At 43.9% G+C, this 27458-nt stretch overlaps 1 protein-coding gene across 3 annotated transcripts in view; it reads right to left on the reverse strand.

The window, feature by feature from the left end:
• Positions 1-27458, reverse strand: part of arhgap29a (Rho GTPase activating protein 29a) — a 136518-nt gene that overhangs the window by 51677 nt on the left and 57383 nt on the right. The window contains exons 1-2 of one of the 3 annotated variants that reach the window (XM_080417977.1): positions 22103-22290; positions 18850-19288 (exon numbers count right to left, since the gene is read on the reverse strand). In XM_080417977.1, the coding sequence (XP_080274103.1) occupies positions 18850-19153 (304 nt within the window). In that variant the 5' untranslated portion in view covers positions 19154-19288; positions 22103-22290. Of the gene's footprint in view, positions 1-14670; positions 14900-18849; positions 19289-22102; positions 22291-27458 lie in introns of those variants that run through there. The other 2 variants (XM_080417978.1, XM_080417979.1) reach the window with 2 other exon arrangements.

The raw sequence follows: 27458 nt of genomic DNA on the forward strand, positions 1-27458 counted from the left end.
CATCAGCCCCTGTGGTCTCTTAACGAGTTATGAGCCGTTCCCAGCATGTGGGTTGCTCTAGTCACATGCAAGCGTGCCTCAAGGGTTAAAGCCCCTGGCAGCTAAACGAGGCCAATTAGGCAGCAGCATAGCTCCTCGCTATAGTTTTAAACTGCAGTGCATGACCAGTACGGGACAATGAATGCTGCAATCAATGCTGAATCAATGCTAAATATACCATACCATACCGTGGTTCTCAAAGTGGGATCCGGGGACCCAAAGGGGTCCTTGGGGGGGGTTCTAGGGGGTCCCAGCAAAAGTCGTTGATATAGCATCACAATCATTTTAACCACTTTATCCATTTATGCGTTGGCTATACAAAAATAGTATGATCTATAAGCTTGTACATCTGCTATTTCTGAGAATGTTTTAAAAATATGAATATTTAGATTTTTCTTTTACATAAATCTTCTCTTCTGGGGGTTCCTGGCACAAAACCTTTTCAGATGGGGGTCCGCGGGCAAATACATATCAATTTGGGGGTCCAATGCCATAGAGAGACCAATAAGCCCCACCCCAAATGTTGGTAAAGTGCAGAATGTGGAATCAATGCTGCCTTGTTTAATGCTAGATTACTTTTAATCCAATGTGGGGCCATGGGTTTACAGATTCAGCGGGCTGTCTAAAAGCTTATGGGGCTAATTTGTAAAATTGGCATCTTGGTTTTTAAATCCTTAATCCACAATAGGTAATAATGGGGGAGGTCTTTTGAGGCCATTTGAAAATAGCCTCAAAAGACTATCTCTCTATTTGAAAATAGCCTATTTATAAGCTCACAATGCATCATGAGCTTGTAGATCTGCTATTTCCCCCCAAAAATCGTGAAATAAAATGTGGAATATTTGGAAGATGCAACATTTTAACAACACAAATCTGGTACGGGGCTCCCTGGCACAAAATATTTTCAGATGGGGATTAGAGACGAATAAGCATACACTTAAAAAACAAGCCAAAAAAAACAAACGCAACCCCGCAACTAACAATATTTACGAGCAACTTCACGGAAAAAGAAGCCCAAAGTCGCTTATAATAAGCGGACATGGCAACACTGGCTGGTTTGTGTGTGTGTGTGTGTGTGTGTGTGTGTGTGTGTGTGTGTGTGTGTGTGTGTGTGTGTGTGTGTGTGTGTGTGTGTGTGTGTGTGTGTGTGTGTGTGTGTGTGTGTGTGTGTGCGCGTGCATGCGTGCGTGCGTGCGTGCGTGTGTGAGCGAGAGCGAGAGAGAGACTGTAGTAGGCCTTCAGTTGTACTTGTGTGGGCAGCCAGTTGAAAGTGTAAATAAAGAATGTCCGTCCATGACAGTGACCGAAACAATGATGTTTGCTGGGCCTTGTTTGCTAGCCCTGTGTGGGGTCCTCATCCTCTGTTCTGGCCAACAGTGGTGGACTCATATATCACAGCTCAACCAACAATTAATCACACTAAACACACAACTTTAACTGATAAACTCACTCATGGAAGCTTAGCTGTTGATTACTCAACTTATCAAAAGTTATCATGAACCACATTCCTCTCATGTCAGTACGGTACAGCAGGACAGTATAACACCCCCAGTACTTTGAACTTTGTGAAAGAAAGGAAGAAATCCAATCAAAAAGTAAATTAGATAGCATGTTATGTAGACAGATGCCAGGTTCATTTGTTGACCTGGCATCCTATAGTTTCAATGCACAGATTTGTTTAAATATTATACCGTTTAGTTCTCGGTTTTACCGTGATCCTAGATTAATATGTATATGCATTTCTCATGTTTACAGTACGTTGCTTACTGTAAATCGCTCTGGATTAAGAGTGCTGCTAAATGCCTTATAAATTGTAAAGAAAGAAAGAAAGAAAGCAAACAAATAACAGCAGACTGAATATTGTGTTTTACAGGCTGTCATGTGGTGTGTAAAGCTGGAGGCAGAGTGTGGGGAAGGCTTACTCATTCCGGGAACAAATTCACCCTGGTCCAAATAGAGCCACAAGTCTTTTCATGAGGGAGTGGGGAGGGGGGACAGAGAGATAGAGAGAGATAGAAATAGATAATCAAAAATAGCAGTTGTACAAGCTTGCAGTGCGCCATGAAGTGATGCGCTGTGAGCTTGTAGATCTGTTATTATTGAATAGCCAACGCATAATGGATAAAGTGGTTGCAATTATTGTGATGCTACATTAACTAATTTTGCCAGGTGTCCCCGGACCCCACTTTGAGAACCAGTAAGAGAGAGAGAGAGAGACAGAGAGAGAGAGAGAGGGAGAGAGAGAGAGAGAGGGAGAGAGAGAGCGAAACCTTTGGTTTCCAACTCTGAAAACAACTTACAAATCTTGCTGCGATGGGTAGTAAAACTTGACAAATCAGCCACGGGCCTGGCCAGAAGAAGATGGCCACCTGGTCCTGTATCCAGAGAGCTCTCACATGAGGGGGTGGCGTGCGTCCCCCCTGAGCTAATTTGTGTCTATTCACAATTATTTCAAGCTTTGTTTCCCCTCAGCCAAGGGGATAAATACACGTGCCATATGTCATGTCCCCCCAACACACACACACACACACACACACACACACACACACACACACACACTTCAATCCCCTGCCCTGAGGACATAATCCAACAGATAAGATCCAACTCTATACCGTTACTTCAGTTAACCACATTAATAACCCTGGTGTCCCCAAAAAGATCAGATCTACAAACTGCGATGTGTTGTAGATCAGTAGTTTTCAAACTTTTTCGTGCTAAGGACCCCCAAATTGATATGTATTTGGCTGCGGACCCCCATCTGAAAAACAGTTTGTGCCAAGGACCCCCAGAAGAGAAGATGTGTAAAAAGACAAATCTAAATTATTCAAACATTTCCAACCATTTTCGATATTTTTGAAAATATTTCAGAAATAGCAGATGTAAGCTGCGAGCTTGTAGATCTGCAATTTTTTAATAGCCAACGTATAAATGGATAAAGTGGTTAAAATTATTATGATGCTACATTAACTACTTTTGCTGGGGACCCCCTGGAACCATCCCAAGGACCCTTTAAGAACCAATGTTGGAGATCAGCCAAAACCCAAAAGCATGCTTGTAAACAAAGATCCTTCAAAAAACATTGTAAAACTGATTAAGTTGCCAGGATAAACATAATGCTACACTTCTTCAACAGTGGTCTGGAATTTATAATCAAGGCCTCTCTACAAACAACCATTCTGGTGTTGTTTGTAGGTAGTAAATGATTGTTACCGACAATCATTTTCCAAAGCATACCATATATTTTTTACGTTTTTCTTCTTTTTATGCATTTTTAACCAGAAAGCCACCGGCTTACATTCATTTCAGCACGGTATGACTATCAGAGACTTGACACTTGCTTGAGATACTGCAATGATGAACCAACAGTCAACTTTATTATTATGACACCTCACCTTCTTTGTCAAAGTTACGTTTATGTTGTGCTTTGCGAACTTGTCATTCACAACCCACTTGAAGACAGTCACACAACAGAATGTATGACAAACAAAAAGGTCAAAAACCATCCATAACCTATTCATTGATATGAATATTGCCCATAGAAGCAGATAATGTTAAGCTGCATCACCTGAAAGTTTGGGGATAAAAAGGGAATAGGGTCATTCCAAAATCCAAATAAAATGTGGCTTTGGAAAACATAGTAATTAGTAATACAGCAAACTAAGTAATGCAGGAGTTCTAGTCAACGACATGGAAAAACACAGATATCGTCTCTGTCGGGTGGAAACCTTATATGTCCAAAACTGTTACTTTTCAGGATTCAAATTCAGAAATATCAAAAGCTTGAGCTTTTGAAAATAATATGGAGGCAGGTTTCTGCCCGACAGCAACGATATGATCTTTTAAAGACTAGAACGGAATGTGTTTTTTGTTTGTCCCCACTAATACTCAACTGATTGTAACCTGATCTTCAAAGGAAAAGTTTGAAGTAATCAAGTCTTAGTGGTCTTGTGTGCTTCTATGGCTAATTTACAATGGCTTCAAATACGGATCTGCTCAAAGCGACCATAAAAGGAGCTTTTTTTGGAGCGCTAGAATGTGATTTGGAAGCTTTACAAGTGGATCGCAGGACCCAGAGGGACAGACCCATCTAAACAGAGCGTGGCTTCAGCCATTGAAGACGTCTGGGATGGGGATGGACACTAGTGAAAGGACCGACTGGGGGCTAATTTTAGGCTGGTATTTCACACGGGGTGATTTAGCCCTACGAAATCACTAAAACAGCATTTTAGCTTTTCTCTGAGGACCCGAGGCTGAGCCACTTTCCCACAAATCTTTGGTATCCCGCTCTCTTAAAAGAAAAAAAGGAAAAAACAGTAGAAGAAAAAAGAAAAAGATCTTGCTTTGCTGTGTACTATAGGCTCTGTACTTTGACCTTTGGCTCCACCCCAAAGGTTAAAGTTGAATATTTTTCAACAAATGACGATTATGACAAAATAATTGCGATTATTTCAAATAATTGTGATTAGACGATTATGAAATAATTGTGACAGACCTAGCGCTGCAATGCATTGTGAGCTTGTAGATTTGCTATTTTCGGCAAATGGTCCCCCCAGAAATAGGGAGGCTGGGCTTCAAATGGTTTATATTTTTATATATATATATATATTTTTTTTAATATATATATATATATATATATATATATATATATATATATATATATATATATATATATATATATATATATATATATATATATATATATATATATATGTAGATCATTGGTAAATGATTATGTTTGTCCAAGTGAGGCCGCCGTAGCCCGGTGGGCGTATGAGGAACCGGCATGCATCTCATTCATTCAGTACAACGTTACCTGTTGACTACATGCACCTATTGTCTCGGTCTGTGAATAAACCAGCAAGTATTACCTACGTCTGATCCTTGACTCACGCAGTACACGGAATAGTTTTACATGGTGTCAGAGTACGAAACGAACCCGTCGCCTGTAAGGAACTGTGTTTTTTCCACGTTTTACCGTGTTGTTTTTTTCTTCTTTCTCCGGAGCTGTGCCTAGCCGGAGGCGCGCTGTTTACAAAATGGCGGAGGGGTTTCGCAGACCCGATCCTTTACTTTTCAACGAGAATGTTGCCGAGAACTGGCGGATTTTTGAAAGGGAGTATGATATTTTCATCGCTGCCGCGCACCACGACAAGCCGGCCAGGACAAGGGCTTACATCCTTCTAAATATCGCTGGACCAGAAGCCATTGAACGGGAGCGTTCGTTTGTTTACGCCGCCGAGGTGCGTGCGCCAGGAGACGATGGCGCAGTAATCACCCCTGGGGAGTCCAGGGAGGACCCGGAATGCCTAAAGACAAAGTTTAGAGAAATCTGCAACCCCCAAAACAACAGAACGTTGGAGAGACACAAGTTTCACACCAGAGATCAGAGGCCAGGTGAGAGCGTTGAGTCATTCACCAGCGATCTAAGGATCAAAGCCAAAACATGCCACTTTGGAGAGCTAACTAACGAGCTAATCTGTGACCGTATTGTGTGTGGCATTACAAGTGACCCTCTAAGAAAATCCCTATTGAGAGACTGTGACTTGACACTTGCTAAAGCCATTACAATCTGCCGCATTCACGAAATGACGGAGGAAAGCAGCAAAACGCTAGCCACACAGGCCACCAGTGTCTATGCAGTGAAGCCTGTTTTATACAGAGCACAACAGAGACGCATACCAGCCACACAAACAACCACAACCTGCAACAATTGTGGCGGGAATCATGCGGCTGAGCGGGAGAAATGCCCAGCCTTTGGACAGCAGTGTCATTATTGCAAAAAGACAAATCACTTCAAGAGCTGCTGCAGATCTAGACCAGTGGGACAAAGTAACACAAACAGAAGGATGTTTAGACAGTCTGTACATGAAGTTGATGTAGACCACACCACAGCACGTGAAGATGACACATTTCATGTGGATGGTGTTGATGTTGACAACTATGTGGACTATGTGAGCTCCCACACAGATGAGAATGATGAAGGATTTGTCACAATTCACATACATGGCGAGCCCACTGAGATGAAGGTTGACACAGGAGCAAAATGCAATGTCATGTCACTAGAGACTTTCAAAGAGGTTGCCAACAGCGAGCACCTTGTCAAGCAAAAGAAGGCCGCTAACCTGGTTGCCTATGGGGGCACAAGAATTGAAACCAGTGGTATAGCCACGCTGCCATGCTATTTAAAGGAGCAATGTCATTTTTTGCCTTTTTTCATCGTGGACAAGGGGGTGCAGCCGCTGCTAGGATTTCGTGCATGCAAGGACATGGGCATCGTCCACATGAGCCCTGACGTCCATCATGTCACCACAGAGGGTGATTTCAGTGCACATATTCTGTCCCAATACAAAGATCTCTTCAGTGATGACCTTGGGGAACTCCCATTCACATACTCGATGACAGTAGATCCCGGCATACAACCTGTGGTTCGACCAGCTCACCGCATCCCTGTTGCAATGCAAGAAAGGGTAAAGGCTGAACTCGAACGCATGCAACGCATAGGTGTCATAACACCGGTCTCTCAGCCTACAGACTGGGTCTCGTCCATGGTCGCTGCACACAAAAAAGGCAAGGAAGAAATCAGACTGTGCATCAACCCAAAGGACCTCAACACAGCACTGAAAAGGCCCCATCACCCCATGCGCAGTGTCGAGGAGGTGGCAGCCCAGATGGCAGGGGCAACAGTTTTCTCTGTGCTGGATGCAAAGAACTCTTTTTGGCAAATACCCCTCGACAAGAAATCCTCAATGATGACCACATTCAGCACCCCATTCGGGCGCTACAGATTTCTTCGGATGCCCTTTGGCATTAGCTCTGCCAGTGAGGTGTTTCAACGCTCTATGGAACAGATGTTCTCAGGTTATCCATGCTCAGTCATCGTCGATGACATCATCATCGGAGGCCGTAGCACAGCTGAACATGATGCCAACCTGACGAGAGTGCTCGACCGTGTGAGAGAAATCAATCTCAGGCTAAATCCAGCCAAATGCAAATTTCGCCTCGACCAGGTTTGCTATGTGGGCCACATCTTCACTAGCGACGGCCTAAAAGCAGACCCCTCTAAAACGGCAGCAATCACCGACATGCCAGTCCCCACAGACGTCACTTCTGTGCAACGTTTCCTCGGAATGGTAAATTACCTCAGTAAATATATTCCAAATTTAAGTGACATCGCAGCACCACTGCGAAAGCTGACCCACAAGGACACTGCGTGGTGCTGGTTCCAGCAGCATCAGGCTGCATTCGACCAGCTCAAGTCATGCCTGTCCAGCCCAGCGGTGCTGGCATACTACGACGTCAAGGAGCCTGTCACACTCACCTGCGATGCGTCCTGCTATGGCCTGGGAGCGGCATGCTTGCAAAACGGCAGGCCAGTGGCGTTTGCATCCCGTACCCTCACAGACACCGAAACACGGTACGCTCAAATAGAGAAGGAGCTTCTTGCTGTCGTGTTCGCCTGCACGAAGTTCAAGGACTACGTGTATGGGAAGCCCACGGTCGTGGAGACCGACCACCAGCCCCTGGTAACTATACTGAAGAAACCCATTCACACCGCCCCCGCCCGTCTTCAGAGAATGTTGCTTCAGTTGCAAAGCTATGACATTGGCCTTGTGTACAAGAAGGGCAAACTCATGTACTTGGCGGACACCCTGTCCAGAGCTCCACACCCACACTCTCCCCAGGTCCCTAAAGACCACGACACTTTCGACGTCATGTCGGTCAGTTACATCTCCACAACCCGCCTGGAGGAACTCAGGCAACACACAGCGAAAGACGAGGTGCTGCAGGCCCTCGGTGCAGTTATCCTCCGAGGGTGGCCGGACAGGCAGAGCCAGCTTCAGCCTGCCACCAGCGTTTTCTTCCCCTACAGAGATGAACTGACTGAAGAGGACGGAATTATTATGAAGGGCCACAAGGCGGTCATCCCCCAGTCTCTCCACAAGGAGTACATCAGCATTGTGCACAATGGCCACCCAGGTGTTGACGCAACCAAGCGCAGGGCTAGAGGCGTGGTGTTTTGGCCATCAATGTCGAAAGACATCACAGAACAGCTGGTCTCCTGTGCGGTGTGCAACAGCACCAGGCCTCACCAGCAGAAAGAGCCCCTTCTGCTCCACCAAGTCCCTGACCTCCCATGGTCCACAGTGGCCACAGATATCTTCGACTGGCATGGTAAACACTACCAAGTCCTTGTGGATTCATACTCTGGCTGGTTCGAAATTGACCTCCTCCCTGACATAACATCATCAATGGTGATCTCCAAACTGAAGAGGCACTTCTCAGTTCACGGCGCACCACACACCCTGTTCTCTGACAATGCCCGACAATATAGCAGTCAACATTTCAGGGATTTTGCCAAACAATGGGATTTTGTTCATGCCACCAGCAGCCCTGAATTCCCCCAGTCAAACGGGCTTGCTGAAAGAGCAGTCCGCAGTGCCAAACAGCTACTGGAGAAGTCCTACAGAGATGGGACCGACGCTTTTCTCAATCTCCTGAACCTCAGAAACATCCCCCGTGATCCGACGCTCGGCTCCCCTGCTGACCGTCTGATGTCACGACAGACTCGTGCAGCCATCCCTGTGTGCAACAAACTACTGGAACCGGCGCCGAGGGACACCCGCAGCATCAGCACCCGTCTCCTCGACAAAAGACTTGTGTTAAAGCACCACTACGACAAGTCCAGTGGCCCACTGCACCCATTAGCAGAGGGACAAGTGGTCCGCATGCAGACCGCTAAGGGATACGACCGGCTTGGGACCGTGAGAGAGATCGCCAGAGAGCCACGCTCCTACGTCATCCAATCCAACGGAGGGACGTACAGGAGGAACCGCCGCCACATCCTTCCTGTCGCGGAGCCACCACCACCACAGCTCCACGCAGACGACCCAGACACCCACTTTGCCGGCCCCCCCATAACAGTCAGTCTCCCACCTACACCACCACAAACACCAGAGCCATTCGACATGCAGTCACGACACACATCCCCTCTCCGCCCGCCCCGCCCGATGCCGATGGCACACCCACCCACTGAGGACTGTGATGCATACACAACGCGCTCTGGCCGCGTCTGCAAACCAAACCCCAAATACATGCAGTGAGACACACACACACACACACACACACACACACACACACACACACACACACACACACACACACACACACACACACACACACACACACACACACACACACACACACACACACACACACACACACACACACACACACACACACACACACACACACACACACACACACACACACACACACGCCGCATGCCCGCGTGCGAATGGACTGGCTTACGTAGCCCTACGGACAGAACTATTCAAAAAAAAAAAAAAGGAATACAACAAATGTTTATTGATCTTTTGAATGTTCATGCTAAAATGTTAAGAAAGCTTCTAAGAAAGTCTGTGCATGCTATGTTGTGTTTGAACACTATTCATTGTTTCATTGAGAAGAGCAAGCTAAAGGAAAGGGATGTAGATCATTGGTAAATGATTATGTTTGTCCAAGTGAGGCCGCCGTAGCCCGGTGGGCGTATGAGGAACCGGCATGCATCTCATTCATTCAGTACAACGTTACCTGTTGACTACATGCACCTATTGTCTCGGTCTGTGAATAAACCAGCAAGTATTACCTACGTCTGATCCTTGACTCACGCAGTACACGGAATAGTTTTACAATATATATTTTATTTTTTAGTTCCTATCACACAAACATTTGGCGGACCCCCTCTAGTAACTCTGAGGACCCCCTAGGGGTCCCGGACAACCTGTTGAAGACCCCATGTTCTAGTATAATTACGCAACTACAGAACAACAGAATTCACAATTCCCAAAACTAGTTGCTGCCTGGAAATTGTCACTCATTTGAGCTGTACATTACAGCATAGCATTATGCATTACACAACACCTGTGGGGTCGTTAATGATTATAATTCCAAGCCGACATACAGTAACTACAGTGAGAAAGAGGCTGGGGAACACCACTGGCATGAAGTCACAGAGAGTAACGTAAAAAATGCGTCCGTTCAATTATAGACTGCTGCTGCGGTAAATAAAAAAAGTTGTTAACTTCTTTTGTTGAGTGCCACAGCGGTATAGTCTCTAGATCAGGAGTCTTCAACAGGGTGTCCGGGACCCCTAGGGGGTCTTCAGAGTTACTTCAGAGGGTCCGCCAAATCTACAGTATGTGTACACACTAACCACTTGAACCCCAGCATCCCTATTCTGGGGGGAACATTTACCATTTGGAACCTCCCTCAAGGAACCCTGAGGTCCTCGCCCGGACCCTAGTTTAATTGAGGCCCACTGCTCTAGCTAAAGACAAAAGGGGGGATGAGAGAAGGAGACCACCTGATAATGAGACTGCGGAGAGAGAGAGGTGCAGAGTGTGACTTGAGAGTCTTGCTGGGGATCTGTGCAAAAATCCAGCTGTTTTGAAAGCCCTGAGTGACGTACTTAAGAAATGACACGCACTGAGGCATGCGAGTCATACAGGCTTATACAGAACTAAGACAAGATGAAGCTGTTGACGGCTATAGTCTGCCATGATGAACACGTGCGGTTTTACTGCTTTAGTTCAGGGGTCCTCAATGTTTTTCAGGCCAAGGAGGACCCCTTAGCTGAGAGAGAGAGATGAAGCAGGGACGCCCCCCCACCCCCACATATTGTATACCCTTGTGTTACAGATTAAACTTTTTCATAGATTGCGTCATAGACTTGCTTGACAGCACTATCATCGGTGTTGTGTAAATTGATGTTTTTGGTTTATTTACAAACTTTTTAAAATATTTTGGATTCATGTTGTATTTTCCAGATATTTAACCATTTATAAACCCTCAATACTTTGTAAACTTGACATTTGGCTCTGTACTTGGGTGTTATTTTTTGCCTCTACACCAAACTTCTTCACCGAAAATAGCAGATCTAGCGTGACGCATTGTCAGCTTGTCGATCTGCTATTTTCGGTGAATGTTCCCCCCAGAATAGGGATGCTGGGGTTCAAGTGGAAAAAGATTATTTGGCGGACCCCCTGTAGTAACTCTGAGGACCCACCTAGGGGTCCTGGACCCCCTTTCTCAGGCATGATGTCAAGCATTTTGCCCCCAGAGCTAAAGCCTCAATGCCAGATACATTTCTGGGACTGATGATGATACCGATCCATCATTTGGAGAGTCCCGGACCACCGATTGAAATAATTTTTACACACACACACACACACACACACACACACACACACACACACACACACACACACACACACACACACACACACACACACACACACACACACACACACACACACACACACACACACACACACACACACACACACACACACACACACACACACACACACACAATAATCCTGATTCCTGACGAAAATCCACAAATAGAAATGGGGGCATATAATGGGGTTAAATACACATTCTATTTTCTAGCCCACCACATCTAGCCGAGTGCCGATCAGAAGCTATTGAGGCAACAAGTGGGCATTTGTTCTGTAGGAATGCTGGGTATGTGGGAGGGGGATGGGAAGGTGGAGCAGTGGATGGATAGATGGGGGGGGGTTACAACTAGTCTCCTGGAGGCCACAGTACAACCAGTCGGTTCTCAAACCTTTTCATGCCAAGGAGAGGACCCCCAAATGAATATGTATTTGGCCGCGGTCGGACCCCCCCCATCTGAGAATGTTTAGTGCCAGAAGGGAAGTTTTGTGTAAAAAAACTGAAATTATTCCAAAAACCAATTCTCGAAATTGCTGTGTGAGCTTGTACATCTGCAATTTTTTTATAGCCATAGTGTAAAATATGGGAAGTGGTTAAAATTATTGTGATATTAACTCATTTTGCTGGGGGTCCCCGGACCAATGCAAATGCAGCCACTGCAGTAGACAGTCAGGGGGGGAGAGACGCTCCAGCCTTCCCCCGATCAAAATGATTAGCTCGACCTGGCTGTGGCAACGTCCGCAGTGCTTTCGGGTCAATATTGATAGAGTAGTTAAAAATACACCCAGGCTGTGCGTACTACTGTAGTGTAGTAGGGCATTTGTTGAGGCAAAAAGCACTTGGAATTAGGGCTGGGGCAAATAACTGAAAAATACAATAAAACCGATCTTTAGAACCAATAACAGACTTAATCTTCATATAACCTAGAAGCAAGTTTTTTCTATATACAGTATATATTTGTTTTAATTTCTTATATATCAACGTTTGACATGAAAACTAAATTATAGATTTCTTTACTACTAAATCGATTAGTCTGATTAACCACTTGACCCTGAATTATACTTGGGTTGTACGATGGTGGCGTAGACATTTTTTGAAAATAGCCTATCTACAAGCTCACAATGCGCTGCGTTGCGACCCGTTGTCAGCTTGTAGATCGGATACTTTCACTATTTAAAAAATATATAAATCGTTCATTAAATTAAGGCAAAATTTGGAAATAATCATGGATATTGATTTGACGTCATATCGCCCATGACCTAGTTGTGTTCAGTCTGCTGTGTGACGCAATGTGCCTCATCCTCGTCTCCATCGGGTGGAAACCTCATATGTCAAAAACTGATTCAAATTCAAAAATTGCAAAAGTAGCAGATCTACAAGCTCAAAACAAGCTCAAGGCTTCGTGCCGTGATTCGAGCTTGTGGATCTGCTACTTTTGATGCTTTTGTGTGACGCTGTAGTATGAAGTAGGGCGTTAATTTACGAAAAAAAGTAAAAACATTAGAATATGGAGATAAGAGGTTTCTGCCCGACAGAGACGTAATGTAATCCAGTTGACCACGACAAACACCAAGAACCACAGAAAAACGTGAGAAACACGTTGAGAGGTTATCACTAGTTGCACACAGTATACACCATTTTAATCACTTTAACATTCCATTTTGGGAATGTCATGTAAAAAAAAAAACATCTCCAACTATTTCAAAATTATCTACATTTTCAAAAAATAGCTAAAATAGCTGAATGACACCACGTGTGTGAGCTTGTAGATCAGCTATTTTGTGTGTTTTCTGTGTATTGTATGATAAAGTATAGGCCTTAAGGGGTTAATATACGTAGCAAGAGAGCTCAATAATAGCTATGTGACAAACCTGGATATCTGATGTATCAAAACACACACACACAGCAAGAGTATTTTGCAGACATTAAACTTGATTACAAGAGCCACTTCAGTGGAGTGCATGGAAACAGGTGAAGGTCAATAATGTTCTGTATGGAACTGAATGTTCCTGAACGTTTTCTTCCACCAAAAATGTGTGATACTGTACTGTGTATCTATACTGCAGCGCTCCTATCTTCCTTTACTGTAACCTTTGTTTACTTTTTTGGAACTGAATGTGTTCTGAAAATTATTCTCACAGTGGTGTGTGTACAGTATTGTGTGTGCAGTCGTGTGTTCAGATTCCTCTACACACAGATGCGAGCGTTGTGACCTACCAACCCACAAACAGCCTGACATTATCAGTGGAAGTTAAATTAGTGTTTACAACCCTGGCTGGGGGAGGGGGAGGGGGGCAATTAGTTTTACAACTAGGAAAAGCATACCTATTATGGTCATAAATGCACAGAATAACAATGGAGACAGATCGTGATGAGGGAAGTACAGATAAACACTGTGTACAATACAAGTACGTAGGTGGTCTAAAAACCAGGTTTCACACAGACTGGAACACACAAAGTCAAGACTTCTGCATTATCATGACATAAAGCCCCATATCAAAATAGACTGCAGTACATATTATCAGCATGGTACAAGATTCTGTGTTGTGTTGTTATAAACAACATTATGCCATAACTCAAGACCAATTAGCAATGTAATGAGTTTGAAAGTGGCTCATAACACCTCTATGCCATCTCTTGAGTCTTTACTGAACTATGAAATAAAGCAAAACATGCCATAAAGTAATGTTTTGAAAAGTACTCATAACACAGGCTAAACCTTGGACTATGTAAAAATGCTGGTAAACAATGGCTTCTTATGTAATCTACAACACCCAACAAGTATTCCTGTTCAAGGAGAACAGCTTCAGCTTCACTGAGTAGGCCTACATTTGCTCGCTGGTGTTGTTTTCCATCTTAAATGGCTGACGCACAAAACAAGCAATCATTCTGCTTCACAGTGTGAAAGAAGATATAAACACCAATGACACACCTGACCCTAACCAAGCTAGCACAAACAGTACAGTACAGTACACAGAGGCTCTTAAAATAGACCATGCCATTAGAAGTACATTACACACACAGCTCCCAAATACTCTGAATGACAGTTAACCGAACCCCCGAAACCAATATTTAGAACCAATAACCGACTTATAACCAAACAACCGATAAGCAAGGTGTCTTTTATATATTTTTTCTTATATACCATGAATGGACACCAACCAATGGCATGCAAAAAAATCGCTAAAATAGCCTTCTATTTACAATGTTTAAAAGAAACATTCATTAAACGTAATCGAGACAAAAGTTTGAAATAATCGTGATATTGATCTGAAGACATAACAAGACATGAACAGCTATTTTGGTCAACTCAGACCTGCTGACAAGGCGTTCAAAGGAAAGACTTGGGGTTTGTCGTGCTAATCTCCTGATGTAGACTCAATTCTTTCTTACCATCGACCACGGGGCTGACCTCCACCTCTCGTCATCAGGTCAGAGAATGTCCTGCGTGACCCCCGCAGGCAGCTAAGACGAAGCAGCAGCCCCACAACAATAATCCCGTGCAATTACCGACATGTCCCTCACGCGAGTGGCCACCGCAACAAGTTCACGACCTTCAAAGCAATTTAAAAATCTGCCACAGTGTGTTGGAGACGTCATTAAAGACAGAGTTGTCAGGCCCCCTCAACTCAACAACGCCGGGCTGTCTGACAACAATGAAAACCCAAACCCACACACACAAAAACTGTCTTCTCAGACAACTGGCAAAAAAACAAAATCAGACATGCGTCACTGGCCCCGGCGACCAACCGATAATCGCCATTTAAGGTCGCCGACTCGCCGTGCAGGGGAGGGAAAATAAAATAAACAGTTTCTTTTAAAAAAACAAAACAGTCTTAACCCATTAAAACCGGGAGAGCATCCATGTCATTTTTGGATTTTCACGTCGGCTCATTCAAAAACAGCAGATTATACAAGCTCAAAAGCTTTGTAGCTTTTTTTTTTTTTTTTTTTTTAAGTGAGAACTGCAGATTTAGAAGGCATTTTGTAGAATCGGCCGTCAGATCTTAATGGGTTAAACAACATGAGTCTGGCTGAGGAACCCCCCCCCCCCATCCCAAGGGAGCTACAGCTATTCTTAACATGGGAAAATGTATTTTCAGCCAAAAGCCACCACAGCTAGCTATAGCGTGGGCCCTGCGCTGCGGTCTGGGGGACAGTGGGGAGGGAGATGGCGTGCTGTGACAATGAGTGTCAGACCGCACATCGCTGACTGTGAATACAGACGCCGTCGTGAGGGGAGTTCTCAACTGAATATTTGGGGTCTCTTGACCATTGATCTGTGTGGCAGAAAGAAAGACCCCCCACCCCACCCCACCTCCCCCTCCCTAATGCATGACAGGGTAATGAGAGGCACAGACTATTGTCAAGTGTTGCAGAGACAATATGGTCATAAATTAAAGAAGGGCGGCGGGGGTTACTTGGGGTTTAAATCACTTCCAATCATGGCATAAGGCGGTGATTCCCAAAACAGTGTGTTGTCACGCTCTGCTAAAGCCCCGCCCACCAGAGAAAAACCCTGCTGGCACTTTGAAGATGTTTATTGACCCTAAACAACACAAATCACCCTGATATGATCACCGCCATTAAAGCCCATTTCCTTCTTTTATCCATGTGGAGCACATGCCACATCTTTGACCCAGTGGTTCTCTCTGGACCTTTTCATGTCAAGGACCCCCAAAATTAATATTTGTTATAATTATGAACATATTTTGTGTCAGGGACCCCCATACAAGATTTGCGTTGGTAAAAAAAAGTTTTTGTTTTGTTCAGTTTTTTCAAGATTGTTTGAAAATAGGCGATCTACAAGCTCACAACACATCTCATCGCGCTGTGCTGTGAGCTTATAGATTGGCTATTTTCAAATAGTCGATGTAAAGAGGTTAAAATGGTTAAATAGACAATGTATAGGGTTAAAATGGTTAAACTGACATTGAAGCTATATTAACTCATTTTGCTGGGGACCCCCTGGAACCAATAGAAAATAACAACGAGCACTCTCAGTGTATGATGCAGTTTACGGGTGCACGGCTCACGAAGATTTATCTACTGTGACCCCCTGGAACCCCCTAAGGGTCCCCACTTTGAGAATTGCTTCAACCAAAGGGTTAGGCCATATGATACACATTATTCCTTCTTCTATCATAGAATAGGGTAGTAGTAAACATACCTTTCTTAGGAATATTAAGTAAAAGTGTAATCCACAAAGAAAATAACACTCCTCTATATTGTAATTCTGTCCTTGTGGTCTCTTTTCCTTCACACTGGAGTGCTCCGTATTAAGTTTCCTGCAGAGCAATTAGTTGTATTTCCCAAATCTGCCCTTTCCTGTACTTAGCCAATGTGCTTTCTTACTGGAATACCCTCTTTACAGTCACATGCAGTGGTTTCGGTAACTGCATCTTGATCTTCATTAATCTGGCTCATACACATTGGAGGTGTATAATATGTGGACTTTGATCACGCTATCATAGGCAATTAAACGATTAATAATCAGTTGGATTGGTCTTAGTCGACAAAGATTAGACTAGTTGATTTATTTTATTTTTATTTCTATGCTAGTTTGTTCCATTCCATGCACATCTCTTATACACTTAGATACAGCCTAATCCTTTTATTCTGCTAGTCTCTGATTGAAGGTACATACTGTACCTTCAATGCATGATTGTATGCAGCAAACACAATTTTACAGTAAAGCTAACAGAACTAGATGTTTCAATCCAGATTACGGATTTGTTTACTTATCAAATCAACTAACTGATAAGTCGACAAATAACGTCTTTAGTCGACGACAGCCGTAGGTGACTAAAGTAGAGATAATAACACCTCGCCAAAATCATCACCTAGTTAGTCATAAACATCCCATTCATTATGTGGTTTTTAAATGACGGTGTGGTGAGAGGCGCGGGAGACTATTGTCGAGTGCTGCTTGACTACAGTCAAATGTTTGTTAGCTAGCCCTACTGACAGTGCTATGTTATTACTGAAATGGCAGAACAGAACTCATACAGTTAGTGTAAACAGGTTTCTGACTGGCAGATTGTAAAATAAATCAGTGAACAAGCAGCAATGACATTTGCAGTATGACAGCGATTTACAACACCGTGCCCTAGACTGTCGTCTGTGTTTGTCATGAGTGCCAAAGGCTAGATGCACCGTCAAACAGACTAAACAAGTTATTGCATTCAAAGCGGCATTATCCTAACCAAAATGAAATCCAAACCAGACTTGTTTCATGAACTGTGTGAAACCGTTAAGAAAACCAGATACATTTCGTCTATCATATAAATCAAGTGCTTCTTCCACCCCATAAACTGAGACCTCTAAAGCTCCCGCACATTAATTTACTGCCGGGAACTTTGGGACGCTGACAGGCCACTCAGAGTCCCTCACCCTTAAAAAAGGGCTGGTCACAAGTCCAGCTCTCTAAACCTCTGGTCCTCCCAGGCAGGTCAAGCACCCTGACTGACCTCCCTCAGACAAAAAGCCTGGGACTAATTTTTCCCCACTCAGGGCACCGTAGCAGGAGGCAGGAGCTAGTACTTGACTAGTGCTAATGAAGGGAAAAAGGGTACCAGGCAGCACCTCACCCCCCATCTGACCCCTCTTTCCAAACCACTCTTATCCAGCCTATGAATTAGCACTGCTTCAGTCTGATCCAAAAGCTATCCCACACTGTACCAGGCCTGGAATGCAATAATCATACACAAATACACACAGACACTTTACACCTAATCTTTTTGCCAAAAATAGCCGATCTACAAGCTCACAACGCGGCCCAATGCAACGCATTGGGAGCTTGTGAATAGGGATACTAGTGTTCAAACTGGTCTTATTATTTTCTCTCTGCAAGCTTGGATGACAATAGTTCACTGTTGAATGCTGCAGGTGTTTAGATGAGAGCAGAGACTATTAGTATAAAACCTAAAAGTATGACTATGGGGACGCGTGCAAATACATAAGTAAGTACTGTAGGTCGGAGTGGCTTGGTATCGGCCCGAGAACGAGGGTGTCTATCCCCTGAGGGTGTCTACTGTCTATCCCCCGAGGGTGTCTATCCCCCAGTGCTAGACGCCTGTGAGATGGATGGCTGAGGTGCGACACCTACCATCCTAAGCAGCATTAAAGTCCTTCAAGCCGCTTCACTATGACGTGCTATGGATGCCAGTGATTGTTTGAGTCAAGATATGTTCTAATCCACTCCTACCATGCCATGCATGGCGCTGTGACACGCACAACAGGCCATGGAATGATAGTAAATGTTACAATGTTTTCTGTTTCAGAGATGGAGAAGGAGAGAGTGAGTGAGTGAGAGGAACTACAGAACGGGAGAGATAAGATTGGTTGACTGACCGCGCGGCCAAGGCCAGAGCAGGACAAAACAGGTGTACAGGAGAGAGAGAGAGAGAGAGAGAGAGAGAGAGAGAGAGAGAGAGAGAGAGAGAGAGAGACAGACAGAGAGAGAGTACACACTCCCGCGACCGACTGACCAACAATGTGTGCACAAGAATTGACTGGCTGACGGCTGCAGCCCACAAAACAAACGCAGACATGGCGGTTCACGGTCTATACCTTTAGAGTAGAACACCTCCTTGAGGTGTAGCAGGACGTCGGCGAACTTGCGCACGTCGCTGACCAGCTGCATGATGTAGTCCGGGTCGGCGCCGCCGCCGCAGGGGGCGGGGGCGTCCGCGCTGCTCTCCAAGCCGGAGCCCATCATCACCGAGCAGCTCCTCGTGGCGGTGGTGGGGCCCCCCGTCGACGTCGGGAAGAAATGGGAGTTGGAGAACCGAGAGATGGACATTTTGGCTCCTCCGCCGCCTCCGCTGCCGCCGTCGCTTCCCGCGCTGCTCTGGCGCAGCATGGCGGCCAGCATGGCTCTTAGGGTTTGGGTGGTGACCCCTAGGTCCCCCTCCTCCTCGTCCTCCTCCCCAGGTAGCCCGTGGTGATCCCGCTGTTCCGAGACTGACCTCTCAGATCCAATAGTTCACAGGAGCGAGGATGGATTGTCCTGTCAAAAAGGAAAAGGGAGTAAAAAAAACTCATCTCAAAGTAACTTTGAGCAACAAGAAGCGACATTCTTTTAATGCAGTGGTTCCCAAATTGGGGTCCCCAGATGATTAGCTTAATGTGCAACATTGTTTTCTCATTCAACAGTAAACAAAACAACATACTGTACAGTATAAGTATATACAGGGTATCTGCACATTTCTAAAGTAACAATTTAAATGACTTTTAGTTTTAAGAGGAAGGGCAAACATTGTGAAAATAGCCGATCTACAAGCTCACACCGCCTCGCTCCTACAATTCCAAGTGCTTGTCAGGGTGGGGGGGTCCCCAGTTTAAATACGATTATTTTCGGGGCTCGCGGCACTGAAAAGTTTGGGAACCCTTGTCTTACTGCAGGGTGCACGGTTCAGAAAGAATTATATTTTATTATTTTTGCATTTTCATATATTTCACACCAAACCTTATCTGCAATTTCAACCCCAAGAGCTCTACTTTCCCCATTTCCTCTTAGTATCCTGGGTGTTAACTGTTAACAGTTGCATTGAATCTTAACAGGCCATAGAAAATACTAATAAAACCCCTTGTAAAATCCATTGTCAGTGCGCTCTCAATTGGAGAGGCATCTATATCAGTTGATAGTGTTGTGTGCAGGACAACGAAACCCCTCACCTGTAAAAATCTGAAAAAGTTATTGCGAGATAAATCATTTAGTTGTATTCGATCAATAGACACGACACAATTATAAGACCTATCAAATAAATACACTAATGTCGGTCATTAACCCATTAAAACTGGGAAAGCAGCTGTGTCATTTTACCGTTGGCTATTCAAAAATAGCAGATCTACAAGCTCACAGCACGTCTCTTTGTGCCGCACTGTGAGCTTGTACATCTGATATTTTGTATCAATTTTTAAAAATCTTTAAAGTGTTTGAAAAATGTCGAAATACGTAAAAAGTTTGAGAACTACTGATTTAGAAGAAGGCATTTTGTAGAATCGGCCTCAGGACAGGGAAATCTGGATTCCCTTGAATTAAGGTGAGAGGCGATGTTAATTTGGCTCGAGGCCCAGGCAGCAATTTATGCAATTGCAAATAAATAATATGTGAGTGCTGGTGATCTTTTCTTTATGAATATAAACATGAACTCACTAGGAGAACCTAATGGAACTTCATCACATCATCTCCCAGTTATGACCGGTCTATTGTATCAGGTGGTATCACACCAGCTGTTTACGAAGACCCATTAGTCACACAATGCTTACCTAAAAAATAACAAGTCGTAGGCCAGTAATAAGCACTTACTGGGAAATCACAAAACAGTGAATCAGAAATGTTTGGGTTTCAGGGGAGGTTTCTAGTCGATTTGTTCTCAAAGTGGGGTCTGTGGACCCCCAGGGGTCCTTGTGGGGGTTCCAGGGTGTCCCCAGCAAAAATAGTTAATGTAGCGTAACAATCATTTTAACCACTTCATCCATTTATATGTTGGCTATTCAAAAATAGCAGATCTACAAGCTCGCAGTGCGTCAGTTTGTGCCACGCTGCGAGCTTGTACATCTGCTATTTTTGAGAATTTCTGAAAAATATCCCCCAGAAACTTTTTTATAATCTTGTATTTTCTTTGCAACACAAATCTTCTCTTTTGGTGGGGTCTCTGGCACAAAACATGTTCAGATGGTGGGGTCCACTGCCCGCCAAATAGCCAACATATCATTTTGAGGGTCCTTGGCACGAAAACGTTTGAGAACTATAGGCTATACTGCTCTAGTGAATGTGTGCTTTGAAGCCAGACAGGTTATCAGAGCAGGGTATAAGGATTGGAACAAGTCAAATAAATGTATGTCTCAATTAACGTCTCACTTCTGAGGACATACAAAACAAACCTTTATATTAGGCCTAATAAGAAAAACATCAGACACACACACACACACACACACACACACACACACACACACACAGTCAGAACTCAGAAGTGTGACCCTATGGCCAGTATTGCTTATCAGACCTTTCAAATGTAGGCGAACAGCAGTAATAATACGTGCATTTAGCAAAGTGATGCAGTGACATTAATATTGAATAAAGCCGTGTGGGTTCTACAAAACTGTTAAGAGAAAACCACCATCCTGAATCTGTAGATCTATAAACCTACATTTGGTAGTTGTATGTTTATAACCTGGTTGATGTCTGACAGTCACTCAGTGATTGAATGAACATGGCAGATAGCTGCATTGATCATAAAGGAGACTCTGACACCAAAAATCCATGAGGATTGCAAAGTGGGAACAAATGTGATGGGTTTTTAGAAAAATATCAAACATGTTGGGAAATTTGTATTTCTTCTTTTTCCTTCTTTTTTTTTTTAAATAAATCCTCTCTTCTGGGGGGTCCCTGGCACAAAACATTTTCAGACAGGGGTCCGCGGCCAGATATATCTCAATTTGGGGGTCCTTGACATGAAAAAGTTTGAGAACCACATCATTATGTGATTTAGAACTGCCTAAAAAACACCCCAACACAAATCAAATCTAAGTAAAGTGCAATAATATTGGGACGTGCATTAATACAGCTCTATGATATCATTATCATCTCTTCTGGATAGATCACACTGTGGCTACAGTATCCAATATCATCAGATCATTCAGACGTAAAACCAAAAATCCTCCTTCATTTAACACTGAAAGTGTAGCCTGCGAATGGAACATTTGCACATTTTCAGAGTTACAAATGGATCAATGAAACACTGAGGATTAGAGGATCCGTATACACAACAAACAAACAAACAAACAAACAAAAAGACGTGTAAAAAACAAAACACACCTGCAGTGGAATCCTGAAACATTGTAACCCGGGGGGGGGATCCGTTAATTCTTGATCAGACCGTATAATCCACTTATAGAACCACGTTATTCCTTATGCATTGAGAAGATCCCCGGTATATGACCTGACTCCCATGGAGGTGGATCTTTAGACTAGTGTGTGTGGGACCTGTAATGTGTGTGTACGTATGTGTGTGTGTGAGAGCCGCTAACCAAAACTTTCCTGAATCCTCCTCCTCCTCCTCTACACCATGTGATGTGCAGGGTGACTTGTGATTGGGTGAATGTGAGGAGACAGGCCCCTCCCCTGACAACAGGTGTCTAGTGTGTTTGAGTCTCTAGTCTGGAGCAGTGATTCTTCAACTTTTTCGTGCCAAGGACCCCCAAATTCATATGTATTTGGCCCATGGACCCCATCTGAAAATGTTTTTGCCAGGGACCCCCAGAAGATTTTAGTGAAACATTTTCACTTAAAAAAAATTATATTCAAAGATTTGCACACATTTTCCAGATTTTTCCACAATAGCAGATCTACAAGCTGACACGTTATGAGCTTGTAGATCTGCTATTTTTAAATAGCCAAAGTATAAATATGGTTAAAGTGGTTAAAATGATTGTGACAATGTATGGACACATTTTCCTGGGGACCCCCTGGTACCTGGTATATATCTGCTATTTTTGAATAGCCTATTTTCACCATTTTTATACCCTGTACGTTTATTTATTTATTTATGCTATGTTGATTAATTGAATGTAGCACCTCAATGGAAACAAGACCGCACTTTTTTTGTATGCTCCTTTTAGACCAATTAAGTGTATAACTGTAGGCTACTCGTGCTGTTTGCATTTCTGTCTAATAAAGTATTCAATCAATCAATCAAAGCCAAGTATAAATGGATAAAGTGGTAGTGTTTAGCCGCGGACCCCAATTTGAAAAGATATTGTGCCAGGGAGTAGGGACCCCTGCAAGAGTTTTCTTGTTAAAACCTAAAAGATTTTTTGAAATTGTCATTTTTCAAGATGTTTCAAAATGTGTCTAAAATAGCAGATCTACATGCTCACAACGCTTTCATGGAGCTTGTGCATCTTCTATTTTCTAATAACCAATGTATAAATGGGGTAAAAGTGATTAAAACTGTACATTTTGCTCGGGACCCCCTGGAATCCCCTCATGGACCCTGGAGGTCCCCGCCCGGACCCCACTTTGACCCCATTGGATTAGACTACGGACCCCGACTTGAAAGAATATTTTTTATTTCATTTTGTATAATGGGGACACTTTCGAGCCCTAAAAAAAAACACATTCACTTTATGATGACCAATTCAGTGTTGAGTGCCAGCCTGCCCCCTACTGTAGGCCACTGTGTAGTGCAGAATCAGAATCAGAATCAGAATCAGTTTTATTGTCACATCACAGGTTTACAAGGTAAAAGAGTGGGTGAAATTCTTTTTTGTACATCGTTCCCATCGCAACGTTAGTTTCCATAGAAAGAAGAGGGGGGGGGGAGAAGAAGAGGGTGGGGGGTAAGTGGGAAGGAGATCAAAACAAGAGAGCAACAGAAGGCCAGACAAGTTATCTACATATTTACAAATTACCTGAGATAATAAAAACTAAAAAAAACTAAACTAAGGTGCCTGAGCATAGCAGCAATGTATTGTATACTGTGCATGTTATACTTATACTGTGCATGATAGACAATGGACGTTAAGGTGCTTAGAGGAAAAGGAGCACAATAAAAAAGACCAAAAAAAAGTCAGTGCGTTATACAAGGGATTAAGGTGCAAAAGGTCAGTGCGTGTCCACCTAGAGTGGACTGACCCTAGTATAATCCGCAAGTAGCTCCATGAGAGAGTGCAACAAAAAGTCATTTGTACCTGGTGTAGTCCACAGGTGTGTCCGAGGGGGGGCTAAAGTCCAAGTCATTGTCCCTGGTATAATCCACAGGTGTGTTCAGGAAGAGCCAGAAAAGAAAAGGCTGCTGAACAAGGCCTATGCCTCATCCAGGCTTATTCCCCATTCAGCATTCTGACAGCAGCCGGATTGAAACTACACCAATACCTGGTGGTGGAACTCTTGATACTGCGATAGAGCCCCTTGCCCGGTCGCGGTCGTTGTAGGGGGTTGAACAGTCTGTGACTTGGGTGGTGCTTGTCCTTGATGATGCGCTTGGCTTTGAGCACGCACCGCTTTTTGTACAGTTCCTGGAGCACTGGGAGCTCGATTCCCATTATCCGCTCTGCCGATCGCACTACTCGTTGTAGGCTGATCTTTTCTCGGGCAGTGCAGTTCCCGTACCAGGCCGTGACACAGCCTGTTAGGATGCCTTCGACAGAACTGTTGTAGTACAGCCTGAGGATGCGACGTCCTACTCCGAGCTTCTTCAGGCGGCGGAGCCAGTACAGTCGCTGCTGAGCCTTTTTCCTCACGTGTGTGGAGTGCGTCTCCCATTTGAGGTCCTCCTCGATGTGTACTCCGAGGAACTTGAACTCGCTGACCCTTTCCACTGCAGCACCGTCGATGAGGATGGGCGCATGGTCTCTCCGCGGCCTCCTGAAGTCCACGATCAGTTCTTTGGTCTTGTCGACGTTAAGAGAGAGGTTGTTCTCCCGGCACCAGCGTGCTAGTGATTTGATCTCCTCTCTGTAGTCAGACTCGTCGTTGTTGACGATTCGGCCTATCACTGTCGTGTCGTCCGCGTACTTTATGATGGTGTTGGAGACATGTGTGGCTATGCAGTCATACGTGTACAGGGAGTAGAGGTGCACCCACCACCCATAATGGCTGATGTTTCAGGATTTAGGCAGTGGTGTAAAGTACATTTACTCAAGTACTGTACTGTCAAATGTTTAGGTATTTTTTACCTTACTTGAGTATTTCCAATGTTCAGTAGGCTACTGTTAACCTCTACTCCACTACATCTCAGAGACTTTTTAATCCACAACAATTATTTGAAAACTTTCGTTACTGGTTACTTTGTAGATTTTGATTACTATTACAAAACATAGATTAACCACTTCAGCCCTATGTACATTTGGCCATTTGAAAATAGCCGATCTACAAGCTCGCAATGCGTTGCGATGCAACGCATTGTGAGCTTGTAGATCTGCTATTTTCAAAAGATTGTTATACATTTGAAAACTTGTGAAATGGGACATTCTGCATAATGATTACTTTCTACTTTTGGTACTTTAAGTACATTTTGATGCCAATACTTTTGTACTTTTACTCAAGTACATTTTGAATTCCAGACTTGAACTTGTAAGTGAGTATTTCTATATTGCAGTATTGATACTTTTACTTAAGTAAAAAAAATATGTGAGTATTTTTTCCACCACTGGATTTAGGTTGGATGGCTGGATCATCACAGACATGGACCATGGACTCCATCAAGTGGTAGAAATTGTGCCATTTTTTCAAACAGCACAAGAGAGATGGCTGTTTAATGCCTGATGCACATTTTCATGGATGTGAAAACTGACATGTTGATTAATGTGCACTGTCCCTAGTAAATACATAAATACTATTAAAAAGTTCACAATGTGGCGCATTGCAATAACCAGAAATTGACCAGAAGTCTCCTTTTTTTGGAGTTTGTCCACTAGGGAATATTACTCCCATTTAGTGGACAAACAGTGGAACTGCAGGACCATAGCTCCAATCCACAAAACAATTTTTAATCTCTTGAGACTTGTTTCTCCTTTCAAACTGCCCCCCTGGCGCCCCCTGGGGGTCCAGGCCCCCAATTTGAAAACCTGTGGGGTAGAGCAGTGGTTCTCGACCATAGTTCTCAACCTTTTCAGGCCGTGAAACCCCCAACATAATCATATTTGAACTGGGGACCCCCCCCCCACCCTGACAAGCACTTGGAATGTAGGAGTTGAGGCAGTACATTTTATTTGACTCGGTTCCACAGATGAATATTATGAAAATAGCAGATCTGTAGTTTTACCATACTGCTCATCGGGACTCGAGCAATTAGGGGTTCACCGTCTTGCTCAATGACATTTCGACACTAATTCCGGGGGAGCCCGGGATTGAACTGGGAACCTTGCAGTTGCCATCCGGCCGCTCTACCGACTCAATATTTTGATGCTAAAACGTTTGTACACTGCAAGCTCCAAACCCCCCCCCCCCACACACACACACATACACCCCATACTCCACCGCCACATCACATGACATACCCCCCTCTGTCATACAAACTATACAGAAGAAAAGCCGATCTACAATGTGATGTGTGATGAGATTGTAGATCTGCTATTTTGGAAAAAGGTTGAAAGTATTTGGAAAGTGTGAGTAGATGTGGCGGCAGTGGCTCAGGGGTAGCGTGGCCGGTAGAGCGCCCGGATGGCAACTGCGAGGTTCACAGTTCGATCCCGGGCTCCCCCAGAATTAATGCTGAAGTGTCCTTGAGCAAGATGCTGAACCCCTAATTGCTCCTGATGAGCAGGGCTCCTTGCATGGTTTCCTCTGCCATCGGTGTGTAAATGGGTGAAATTTGGATGGCAGTACATTTCAAGCTCAAAAGATTGTTATATTGGTCCACACAACTCCCTCCACCCCCACACCCCATACCCCCTCTCTCTCTCACACACACACACACACACTCACTCACTCACACACACACACACGCACTTTAAACCATAGTAAATAGCTAATCTACAAGCTCACTGGAGCCAGGGGGAAGCACCCCGCACCCATCACTCCTGCCCCCTATACCCCTCCATCCCCTTACTACCATCAGCTATTCAAGTAGGCGTTTAACTGATGACAATTAGGAGAATGATAACGGGTGCCCCGATCTGATCAGACAGAGATACCGAGTCAAACTGAATTTGTACTTTTTATAACTACAGTTTTTTGGCTTTAGAGCGAGCCCACATTGTTTCTTCAGGAACAATATTTCTAGTTATGAAAGTCCTATTCAGTGTTTTTCCTTACATGTGACATGTCACTCGTGTTGTGAGTTCTCTATTTTCAAAAATAATATATAGGTATTCAGAGTAGTATGTAACACTATATTAATGCACAGCAGCAGATTCTGCAGAGGCTTTTGAGGCATACATAAGTGGGTGGATATGAGAGGTGTGAAGTGATAGGACATGACGAGAGGAAACATTACATTCTAGTGGTTTTAACCTTGTATTCCTTTTTAGTTTTAGGTGTGTGCTGTTGATCTGGTTATCATTATGTCTAGATGACTGTTAACGTAGACGTACTGGACAGACTAGCTCTGGAGACACCTGTGAGTATGTCTGAATTACCTCACTGTAACTTAGTTAGTAAAATCAGTTACTTAAGTAAAAGTATCAATACTGCAATAAAGAAACACTCTGTTACAAGTAAAAGTAAAAAA

The sequence above is a fragment of the Gymnoscopelus braueri genome (genome assembly GCF_963280865.1).
Source record: "Gymnoscopelus braueri genome assembly, chromosome: 21".
NCBI lineage: Eukaryota > Metazoa > Chordata > Actinopteri > Myctophiformes > Myctophidae > Gymnoscopelus > Gymnoscopelus braueri.